At 44.2% G+C, this 12,027-nt stretch overlaps 1 protein-coding gene across 1 annotated transcript; it reads right to left on the bottom strand.

The window, feature by feature from the left end:
- Positions 1-1,798: 1,798 nt before the first annotated feature.
- On the bottom strand, positions 1,799-12,014 carry COQ7 (coenzyme Q7, hydroxylase). Its single transcript, XM_087729172.1, has 6 exons — positions 11,798-12,014; positions 8,797-8,996; positions 7,126-7,240; positions 6,898-7,037; positions 4,581-4,649; positions 1,799-2,272 (listed from the first exon to the last, which is right to left on the bottom strand). The coding sequence occupies exons 1-6, from the start codon at positions 11,868-11,870 to the stop codon at positions 2,195-2,197; spliced, it is 675 nt and encodes a 224-aa protein (XP_087585298.1). The 5' UTR covers positions 11,871-12,014; the 3' UTR covers positions 1,799-2,194.
- Between the last annotated feature and the right edge of the window lie 13 nt (positions 12,015-12,027).

Raw genomic sequence — 12,027 nt, 5'->3', positions numbered from 1 at the left:
AGACTGTATTACTATTAGTCTTCTCATCGTTCCTATCACCCATCTCCTCCCACTTATGACTGCAGGACTGTAACTTTGTGCTTGTATACTTACGATTCATATTGATAAGTGTTTCCTTCTCTTCGTTTCCAAGGTGGGGCATGGGAGGAGTCACTGAATGGGTATTGTTACGGCCCAATTGCCTGGAGACTGAGATAAATCTGAGGACACTCCCGCTGTTTCTCCTGGTGACTCCCCAGATTAACCTCAGTCTTTGGCCGAACAGGAGCTATTCAGTGACTCTCCAGTGAATAGTATTTAGTTAGGATTTTTTTGTAGTATTTTCCCCCCTCTTCTTTTCTATTACTTCTACTCTCTATTCTATTCTTCTTCATTCCATTCTTCTCTTACTTCTCTTCTACTCTCTATTCTCTTCTTCATTCCATTCTTGTCTCCTATTATTTATCTTCTACTCTCTATTCTATTCTTCATTCCATTCTTCTCTTCTCCTCTCCTATTACTTCTCTTCTACTCTCTATTCTATTCTTCTATTCTTCATTCCATTCTTCTCTCCTATTACTTCTCTTCTACTCTCCATTCTCTTCTATTCTTCATTCCATTCTTCTTCTCTCCTCTCCTATTACTTCTCTTCTACTCTCAATTCTATTCTTCTCTCCTATTACTTCTCGTCTATTCTCTATTCTATTCTTCCATTCTTCTCTTATTACTTCTCTTCTACTCTCTATTCTATTCTTCATTCCATTCTTCTCTCCTATTACTTCTCTTCTACTCTATTCTCTTCTCTTCTTCATTCCATTCTTCTCCTCTCCTCTTACTTCTCTTCTACTCTCTATTCTATTCTATTCTCTTATCTGGGGGGCTACAGCTGGTTTGCAAAGGCAGAAATCTGCCAGCCATGAGATCTCTTGCCTAAGAAAAGAAATCAAGAGAAAGAAAGGGGGAGGAGGTGGGGGGCAAGGAACTAGATTATAGGTAGTGATAAATACCTTGACTTAAGACTACAATTGAGCTCCACATTTTTGTTGCTAGGGAAGAGAATTATGTGGGGTTTCCCCATTTTTTACCACCTTTCTTGCCATGGTGGTTAAATGAATCACCGCAGTTGGGAAGTTGGGAAGACGGTTGTGGGAAGCGAATCTAAGTCTAAGTCTTAATTCCTAAATACTGAAATAAGTGGATTAAAATTGCCAAATCCAGGCTTAAACGTCTGACCCACTGCGCAACTATAATAGTAAAATGCTAGGCATAGTATGCTACACAGCTAGTCCTCGACTTACAACATTTAGTGACTGTTCGAAGTTAAAACGACACTGGAAAAAAGTGACTTAGGACTGTTTTCACACTTAGCATCCCCATGATCAAAATTCAGAAGCTTGGAAACTGAGTCATATTTATAACGGCTAGTGTCCTGGAGTCACATGATCCCCTTCTGTGACCTTCCTACATGCAAAGTCAGATTTACTTAACAACCATGTGACCAAGTTAACAACCACAGTGATTCACTTAACAACTGTGGCAAGAAAGGTCGTAAAATTCAATTGTCTCACTTAGCAAAAAAGGTTTGGGGCTCAATTGTCATAAGTTGAGGACTACCTGTAATGCATTTTATGCGTCTAACGTGTTTTACAATATCTGCCCCCCCCAATACTGCTGCTCTTTATTATTATGATTACTATTATTATTAAATAAAGTTAAAATTAATGCTTGAAACCTTTGGAATGAAGCACTATTCATTTCAACAAGTATCTAGTCCTGAACATTCTATTAGAAAACACACGATTGGTTCTTAAGCAGTGACTTGCTTTTCAGTACAAACTTTAATAATAAGTTATCTTGGGTGGGAAGGCTAAATGGCTATTCTATAAGGAATCCCTTTCGTTGAAAAAAGATGTTGCAATTGCCAAATAAAAAAGTTTAAAAAGAAAAATATGGCAGCAAAACTGCGTTTTGTGTTTTTCAGGTGGAAAGCGCTTGACAACAGGTTGTGTAACCTCTCCAGCAAGTTTCCAGCAATTTCAGACAGTCGAAATGGTAACCATTTGGCTTTTCCCCAGCTGACAGCAAGAACGAAGAAAACAAAAGAATTCCCATCTCTAGAGGCTTTTCAATAAGGTAGAAAGAAGGAAGGCTTTGCTCTACTTGAACGTGACAGTAATAACCTCTTAATTTAACAATAGATCTACATTGGCCAAATTTAAATTCTTTCCGATAAAAATATCGCTGCTTTACATCCGACTTGTATAGCATTCTTCAAAACTGAATATCCTGGAGTCTATGCAAGAAAAAAGAGAGAACATCGAATATTAGAACTGTTTAGAACAGACTTCAATGGATAATTAGAACTGCAGAAAAAACAATGGCTACCAACCTGCCTTCCATCGAGGACCTGGACACTGCACGAGTCAAAAAGAGGGCTGTGAAAATATCTACAGACCCCTCACATCCTGGACATAAATTGTTTCAACTCCTACCCTCAAAACGACGTTATAGAGCATTGCACACCAGAACAACTAGACACAAGGAGTTTTCCCCCGAATGCCATCACTCTGCTAAACAACTAATTCCCACAACACTGTCAAATAATTTACTAAGAATGTTATTACTATTCTTTTTCTCTTCCTTGCTAATATCTATCTCTTCCCACTTATGACTATAACCATGCTGCTTGTATCTTTACAATTTATATTGTTTTTAATTGTTTACTAGTACGATTTGATAGCTTATTAGTAACCTTGACTATTTATTTATTTATTTATTTATTTGTCTTGTATGCCGCCCACTCCCGGAGGACTCCGGGCGGCTCACAAAAGACAAGGGAAAGGGGGAAACGAGACAAAGACAACATATTAAAAACAAAACCAACATTCACAATTTCCGTGGAGGTAGATGCTGCTCAGCTCCCCCCAGCCTGCTGGAACAGCCAGGACTTGATGGCTTTGCGGAAGGCTGGGAGGGTAGTAAGGGTCCGGATCTCAACAGGGAGCTCGTTCCAGAGGGCCGGAGCTGCAACAGAGAAGGCTCTCCCCCGGGGAGTCGCCAGCCGACATTGGCTGGCAGATGGAATCCGGAGGAGACCCAACCTGTGGGATCTAATTGGTCTGAGAGAGGTAATCGGCAGGAGGCAGTCTCTCAGGTACCCAGGTCCGATGCCATGTAGGGCTTTATAAGTAGCGACCAGCACCTTGAAGCGGATTCGGAGACTAATAGGTAGCCAGTGCAGCTCGCGGAGGATAGGTGTAACGTGGGTGTACCTTGGTGCACCCACAATCGCTCGCGCGGCTGCATTCTGGACTAATTGGAGTCTTCGAACACTCTTCAAGGGCAGCCCCATGTAGAGACTATTACTAAGTGTTGTATCTTTTTATTCTTCATGAATGTATTTTATTCTCATGTACACCGAGAGCATAAACACCAAAGGCAAATTCCTTGTGTGTCCAATCACACGTGGCCAATCAAGAATTGAATTCTATTCTATTCTATTTTTTTTCCATTTTCTTCAAAACGGCTACCAGTAACAACTCGAGGCTGAAACTGCTTTTGCTATTCCAGTTATCCAGGACAAAGAGGAACAGATGCACTTATTCTCCAAAGCATTTCAGGACGGGACAAGAGAGGTGGAAGATCATTAAAGAGAGATCCAACTTAAATTATGGAGATTTTTCCCGAGAATAGTCAGCTTGCCTCCGGAAGTTGTGTGTGCTCCATTACTGGAGGTTTTTAAGAAGAAATTGGACAGCCATTTCTCCAGAATAGTATAGGGTCTCCTGCTTGGACAGAGGGTTGGACTACAAGACCTCCAAGGTCCCTTCCAATTCTTTTATTATTTTGCTAAATGCTATTTTAAGAAATTGTGCCTTCGTTGCTCCAGCTCTATAAGGGTTCATGAGATGATTTTGTAAACGGTTCCCTGAAAACGCCTCTGTTCCTGGGGAAAAGACCTACCACTTTCTGGGTTTCCAGAAAAGGCAGCAAAACCCAAAATGATGAAAATTCAAAGCACCCTTTGATGCTTTGAGATCAGTGGTGGGATTCAGCCGGTTCGCACCTATTCGGGAGAACCGGTTGTTAACTTTCTAAAGCAGTTGGGAGAACCGGTTGTTGGAAGAAATCTCCTTTTGTTTTTCCCCCCCACTTTACAGGGCTAATCCTGTAAGGAAGGCAGGAGGGAAACATTCTAGTCTAATTTTTATTGCCCTGCTTACAGAAACTGCCTCTCCGGTTAACCCTTATGACATTGTAACAGCAAGACAAAAAACCCATCGACGTGAGTGATGTTGTGTTGGCCACGCCCACCCAGTCACATGATCACCGAGCCCCACCTACCCAGCTGGTCATTAGGGCAGAGAACCGGTTGTTAAATTCTTTGAATCCCACCACTGTTTGAGATCCATCGGTCGCATGTGGGAAATGATCCAATGGCTGAAATTCTTGCAACTCGCATTCCCTCCTCAATAGATCTTGACAGACCGTGGAGCACGGGTGGGTAACCAGGTCAACTGGACTTCAACTCCCAGAATTCCTGAGCCAGCATGGGTGCTTTCGATTAATGCACATTCGGAGGAGGTTGGTTGCCAACTTACCAGTTCAGCACCATACTCCAGTCCGGTGTCGTGATGCTGCATCTCTTCATCCCGAAATTTCTTGATGATCTGGTGGGGAGGGGTTATCCCAGAAACAAATCAAGTGAGAAAACAAGACACACGTAACTGGTTTTTAAAACAAAATATGCCAGAAATGTCCAAGGCTTTGAGGGTACATTTCAAATGAAAACATATAACATCAGAATAGCATATGGGCTTCTAATTCTCTGTTTTCAGCTCCTGCATCCCGCTCTGACCCAAAACTGGAACCTGTCATCAGTTCTCGGAACAGGCTTTCAAAAGAATGACAACAGAATATTCTTTTGGAAGTCTAGCTTGAGAAGTGATGAACAAGGTTTTATATCACACATGATTAGGAACATCCTTTGCTTCTACTGGAAATTTAGAAAACTTCATTCAATGGTGAAATGTTGGTAAATGTGGAACTTATGAAATTTGGCCCACCAGATTCTCAAATTCATCCATCCATCCATCCACCTATTTACCTATTTCAACTCCCAGAATTCCCCAGCCATACTGAGGAACCTTTAAGGTCTGTGGACTTCAACTCCCAGAATTCCCCTGCCATACTGAGGAACTTTTACTGGTGTTTTGGACTTTAACTCCCAGAATTCCCCAGTCATACTAAGGAACTTTTAAGGTCTGTGCACTCCAACTCCCAGAATTCCCCAGCCATACTGAGGAACTTACTGGTGTTTTGGACTTCAACTCCCAGAATTCCCCAGCCATACTGAGGAACTTACTGGTGTTTTGGACTTCAACTCCCAGAATTCCCCAGCCATACTGAGGAACTTTTAAGGTCTGTGGACTCCAACTCCCAGAATTCCCCAGCCATACTGAGGAACTTTTACTGGTGTTTTGGACTTTAACTCCCAGAATTCCCCAGTCATACTAAGGAACTTTTAAGGTCTGTGCACTCCAACTCCCAGAATTTCCCAGCCATACTGAGGAACTTACTGGTGTTTTGGACTTTAACTCCCAGAATTCCCCAGCCATACTGAGGAACTTACTGGTGTTTTGGACTTCAACTCCCAGAATTCCCCAGCCATACTGAGGAACCTTTAAGGTCTGTGGACTTCAACTCCCAGAATTCCCCTGCCATACTGAGGAACTTTTACTGGTGTTTTGGACTTTAACTCCCAGAATTCCCCAGTCATACTAAGGAACTTTTAAGGTCTGTGCACTCCAACTCCCAGAATTTCCCAGCCATACTGAGGAACTTACTGGTGTTTTGGACTTCAACTCCCAGAATTCCCCAGCCATACTGAGGAACTTACTGGTGTTTTGGACTTCAACTCCCAGAATTCCCCAGCCATACTGAGGAACCTTTAAGGTCTGTGGACTTCAACTCCCAGAATTCCCCTGCCATACTGAGGAACTTTTACTGGTGTTTTGGACTTTAACTCCCAGAATTCCCCAGTCATACTAAGGAACTTTTAAGGTCTGTGCACTCCAACTCCCAGAATTCCCCAGCCATACTGAGGAACTTACTGGTGTTTTGGACTTCAACTCCCAGAATTCCCCAGCCATACTGAGGAACTTACTGGTGTTTTGGACTTTAACTCCCAGAATTCCCCAGTCATACTAAGGAACTTTTAAGGTCTGTGCACTCCAACTCCCAGAATTCCCCAGCCATACTGAGGAACTTTTACTGGTGTTTTGGACTTCAACTCCCAGAATTCCCCAGCCATACTGAGGAACTTTTACTGGTGTTTTGGACTTCAACTCCCAGAATTCCCCAGTCATACTGAGGAACTTTTAAGGTCTGTGCACTCCAACTCCCAGAATTCCCCAGCCATACTGAGGAACTTACTGGTGTTTTAGACTTCAACTCCCAGAATTCCCCAGCCATACTGAGGAACTTTTACTGGTGTTTTGGACTTCAACTCCCAGAATTCCCCAGCTATACTGAGGAACTTACTGGTGTTTTGCACTTCAACTCCCAGAATTCCCCCGTCATACTGAGGAACTTTTAAGGTCTGTGCACTCCAACTCCCAGAATTCCCCAGCCATACTGAGGAACTTACTGGTGTTTTGGACTTCAACTCCCAGAATTCCCCCGTCATACTGAGGAACTTTTAAGGTCTGTGCACTCCAACTCCCAGAATTCCCCAGCCATACTGAGGAACTTACTGGTGTTTTGGACTTCAACTCCCAGAATTCCTCAACTAGCATGCTGCAGAGTTGAAGTCCATAGATCTTTTAAGTTGCCAAGTTTGAAAAACACTGCTCTAAATTGAACAAAATCAATATCATGAGGTAGAGTGTTCCCGTAAGTTTTTAGCACAGGGATTACCTGTAACAACTCCTTGTATTTCTCGGGGTCTTCTTCTACGAGGACCCTGATCTGGTTGTTATAATGCACAGCGATGCTTTCTTCCACAGCCACGGTGCAGGCCATGGCGGCTTTCTTCCCCAGCAAAGCTGTGCCAGCGCCTAGAGGTAAAACATCAACATCCCAGCTGTTCTTGGGAAGATACACATCTCAGATATCTACTAGGAAAAGAGAAACACCGATGCTCACCTAACATATAACCTGCAACGTCCCACAGAGGTAACAAAACGGTTGGGCGGACTCTGTACATAACCAGCAAGTCCTTCATTTGTTTCAAATGGTCCTTTTCTTGTTCCCACATTTGCTGGATTAAAATAAAAACACAAGAGATAGTTCCCCATAGTTCAGAAGTCTTCTATCTGTATGCTCTCTCAATCTGGAGATACATTTCATTTTGCTAAACCATCATGGAGCCCACATAGGCCGAGTTCATACACTACTCTGAGCCACAAGCCATGTTTTCAATAAACAATGATTAGATGCAGGCCATCTAACAGTTTATGCCAGAGCTAATCTAGTCATACTAGATTAGTATGTTCTAACTGAGGCTTCCTAAGAGCACGAAGCAAACTCCTGGTTCCGGGGAAAAACCCTTTTATTGATTTACTATGAATTCTGCTCCTTCACATCCAGCAAAGTCTTTCAAGGGAGGATTTATAGTCACAGACCTTCTCTGGCTTGGAGAGCTGCCAGGCCGATCTCTGCAGAACTTGGCAAGGAGCCTCAGAGAGTCACAAGCCAATTAAGTGAACTATTGATCTCCTGCAAACTCCACTCCCCTTTCGCTCCTCTTTTATCTCCTCTGGGAGGGGCCATTCATCGTCCACCGGTGGCCTTACTCCCAAGTCGACCCCTGTTCTTTAGCCGTTCCCTTCATCTGGCAACTCTGCACATGCGTACACTGGGAACAGGTTCCAGCTGTTCTTCTGCCTCACTGATGTCCAACTCTGAAGGAAGCTGATAACTGGCATACGGCCCTGGCCCCCTCTCTGCCTCCGACACAGAGCCCTCATCAGAGCCTTCCCCAGACTCCAGGACTGGCCCAGGTTCCTCCCCAACCTCCTCACTGTCCGAATCTGTTGCCAGCTCCCCTGGCTGCTGGTGAGCCACAACAGATAGTCCTTGACGTATTTTCACCGTTGTGAACCTGAATTTCTCTCATAAGTCAGGCCGGTCATAAAGTGAGTCGCCCTGTGCCCATGAGCAATTTTGTGACCATTTTTAATGCGGTGGTTAGGCAAAATCACTGCAGTTGTTAAGGAAATCACGTGGGTTTTAAGGGAATCCAGTTTCACCGATTGATTCTTTTGTTGGAAAGAACTCAAATTGTCATCAGGTGACTGCAGGATTATGCAAACAGTAGTAGATGCGAGATGGTTGCGAAACGTTTGAATTTCAGCCACATAATCGCAGGGTGTCATAAAGTCATAAATGTGAGGACAGGTTGTACATATCTCCCTCCCCCGCACGCCCTTGTAACTTTGAGCTGTCATTAAACAAACAGCTGTAAGTCAAAGCTAACCTTTGTTATGGTTTCATACAACAGAGGACTCCACCCAACAATAATTCACTCCACAAATCATTGTGGATAATTAACTACATAAAGCTGGGGTGTCAAACTCACAGCCCGCAGGCTGGATGTGTCATGCGCTGGTCACACCCACGCCCGGTTTAGAGAAGGGGGGAAAAAAAGGTCCCAATGCATCATGTGACAACGATGTGATGACTCGAGTTTGACACCCTTGGTATAAACTGATTGTAAAAAAAAAAAAAAAAAATTCTGGCTACCGGTTGAACTTAAGGTATAGAAAAAAGAAATCAGAACAAGGATGATGAAATCAGTGGGGTAAAAATACTTACACGGATGACTGGTCCTACTGAACTTCTGCCTAGGACAGCCATCTGACCTGCGTAGATACGATTTGCTCCATATTCGCCTGCGTGATCCACTCTGATTATCCGGTCCACCACCGGCTTGTTGATATCATCCAAAATCACTCCGCTACTACAAAATCTGAGCGGGGAGCATAGGAATTGCAAGCCCCATCTTCCTTTTGCCCCTGTCAAACAGACAATCATCGGTTGACTGTCAAAGGGAATTGCAGTTGTTACTTGAACTTTTTTCAGAGCTTTCTAAGCATGGAAATAATTCATTATTATTTTTAGTCGGAGTGGCGCGGTGGTTAAATGCAGCACTGCAGGCTACTTCAGCTGACTGCTAGATCAGCAGTTCAGCGGTTCAAATCTCACCGGCTCAGGGTTGACTCAGCCTTCCATCCTTCCGAGGTGGGTAAAATGTGGACCCGGATTGTTGTTGGGGGCAATATGCTGACTCTGTAAACCGCTTAGAGAGGGCTGAAAGCCCTATGAAGCGGTATATAAGTCTACTGCTACTGCTATTAAAAAAAAATCAACTTTTTTCCCTTTCAGCTTGTGATTTTCAATTAAGGCTTATGTGAACCAATAGTAACAGAATCACAAGAGTAGGAAGGGACCTTAGAGGTCTTCTAGTCCAATCTCCTCCGGATTCTATCTGCCAGCCAATGTCGGCTGGTGACCCCCTGGGGGAGAGCCTTCTCTGTTGCAGCTCCAGCCCTCTGGAATGATCTTCCTGTCGAGATCCGGACCCTTACTACCCTCCCGGCCTTCCAGCTGGCCGGGGGGCCTGTGAAATATCCAGCCCCACGGAAATTGTGAATGTTGTGGTTTTGTTTTTAAAGTGTTGTCTTTGTCTAGTTTTCCCCCTTTCCTTTGTCTATTGTGAGCCGCCCGGAGTCCTTCGGGAGTGGGCGGCATACAAGACAAATAAAATCAAATCAAATCAAATCAATCATCTGCTCAGGCAAGACATCCTGTAGTGTTCGGTACAAACGGTTATCCAAGCTCAAAATCCTCTGCTGAGGTTAAATAATAACATAATTGAGATGCTTTAATAATGGATAGGAAGTCTCAATTAGAAGAAGGATGAGACTGAATTAATTGCTCCCTCAATCCATCCAACTATGCAGATCCGTTATGACAAATAGGAAAACTCTGTACACTGGTACTAGGGAGGGACTCAAGAAAATCAAGAAGTTGCCTACAACTAAAGAGTTTAGAGTTTTATTGGTTTTGTATGCCGCCCACTCCTGAAGGACTCCGGGCGGCTTACAATAAAACAGGGAGAGGGGATAAATAAGACAGTACAAGACAATACAACAATTTAAAAATACAGCAACGTTCACAATTGAAGTGGGGCCGGATACTTCAACAGCCCCCAGCCTGCCGGAACAGCCAGGACTTAGTAGCTTTACGGAAGGCCGGGAGGGTAGTAAGGGTCCGGATCTCCACGGGGAGCTCGTTCCAGAGGGCCGGAGCAGCAACAGAGAAGGCCCTCCCCCCCAAATCACGATGCACGTAAAAAGGGAGCGCACAGCTTTTAATGAACGCTAATGGCTGCTATCTGGACTTCCACACAAACCACAAAACACCACAAACAATTCACCCTAGGGCTCCTGCATCCAAACACTGTATGTAGTCTGGCAATGCTCGGTGTTCGATTTAGATGGCTTTACTTTATGGCCACTCTCCGTCCTACTTAGTAGGGTGGTTGTAAGGAGAACATCAGAAGAGGTGGCACAAGGTTGACTCAGCCTTCCATCCTTCCGAGGTGGGTGAAATGAGGACCCAGACTGTGGGGGCAATATGCTGACTCTGTAAACCGCTTAGAGAGGGCTGAAAGCCCTATGAAGCGGTATATAAGTCGAACTGCTATTGCTATTGCTAACATTTATTAAGTTAATTGATTGATTCAATTCGTAGGTGGCCCATGGCATCTAAGTCTGTGGCTCTCAACCTTCCTAATGTCACGACCCTTTAATACAGTTCCTTGTGGTGTGGTGACCCCCAACCATAAAATTATTTTATGTTTTCCATATTTGTTTTGAAAATATGTGTTTTCCGATGGTCTTAGGCGACCCCTGTGATCCCTCAACCACAGGTTGAGAACCACTGATCTAAGTGGTTAAAGACAACAATCCAATAAAAACAATTTAAAAAGCAACAAAGGGAAAGGTTTCCCCGCACATATGCATGCTGGTCGTTCCCGACTCTAGGGGGCAGTACTCATCTCCGTTTCAGAGCTGAAGAGCCAGCGCTGTCCGAAGACGTCTCCGTGGTGATGTGGCCGGCGTGACTTCCTTGCGGAAGGCACACAGAACGCTGTTACCAAAAGTGGTCCCTATTTTTCTACTAGCATTTTTTACATGCTTTCGAACTGCTAGGTTGGCAGAAGCTGGGACAAGTCACGGGAGCTCACTCCGTTATGCAGCACTAGAGATTCAAACCGCCGAACTTTCTGATCGACAAGCTCAGCGTCTTAGCCATTGAGCCACCACGTCCCTTAAAAAATAAAATTAATAAAATAATAATAAATAACAACTATTAATAATAAATTAGTAAATAATAATAATTTAAAAATCAATAGGGAAACCCATAAAACCGCCATAACCACTTTAAAAAATAAAATGCAAATAAAGAATGGTAGGGGCTATTCTAATAGTAGTAATATTACTACCATTAGTAGGAGGAACAGTAATAGTGGCAATAGGAGGTCGTGCTGGGTGAACTCAATACTGGCACTTCCTTAGACACCTGTTAATCCTCCTATCCAAGCCCCCTCCTCCAGCGGGCCGCAACAAAGCCCCTTTCCAAGATGGCTGCTTGCCGGGAATTCTGGGAATCGTAGTAAGAAATCGCCCGATCGGGGAGTTAATCCAGGGAGGGCGAAGGAGGCATCCGAGGGAGGGTTCTAAGGACAGGGTTAGGAGAATCACGTGGGAATCCCGAAAGAAATGGGAGCTAATCCCGCCAAACGTTCTACCTTCCCAGCGGGCGCCGAGCAGGTACTGCTCACGGACCAGCAGAAGGCCACTGCCCGCCGCGGCCTTCGCCATGCTGCCTGGCGTGGATTGATGACGTAACGAGGCTCCTGCGGCCACAGCCCTGTTGTGGCGCCCTGCTGACGTAAAACGTCCTTAATCCATATATGATTATGGATTACGAGACGGTGGGGCGCGGCGGGAAGCTCGTTCGACTCTCCACAAATGTAGC

Source organism: Thamnophis sirtalis, unplaced genomic scaffold (assembly GCF_051295495.1).
Source record: "Thamnophis sirtalis isolate CommonGarterSnake01/CBP01778 unplaced genomic scaffold, rThaSir2_p1.2 scaffold_14, whole genome shotgun sequence".
In the NCBI taxonomy this organism is placed as follows: Eukaryota; Metazoa; Chordata; class Lepidosauria; order Squamata; family Natricidae; genus Thamnophis; species Thamnophis sirtalis.
This window is presented reverse-complemented; position numbering and strand designations above follow the sequence as displayed.

Excerpts from the sequence above, each read along its gene's own strand:
- COQ7 (XM_087729172.1), bottom strand. The coding sequence starts at position 11,870 with ATGGCGAAGGCCGCGGCGGGCAGTGGCCTTCTGCTGGTCCGTGAGCAG. Across the intron at positions 7,241-8,796 it reads CAGTAGGACCAGTCATCCGT|CAAATGTGGGAACAAGAAAA; the intron begins GTAAGTATTTTT and ends ATTTTAATCCAG. Across the intron at positions 2,273-4,580 it reads TGGAGTATGGTGCTGAACTG|ACTCCAGGATATTCAGTTTT; the intron begins GTAAGTTGGCAA and ends TTTCTTGCATAG.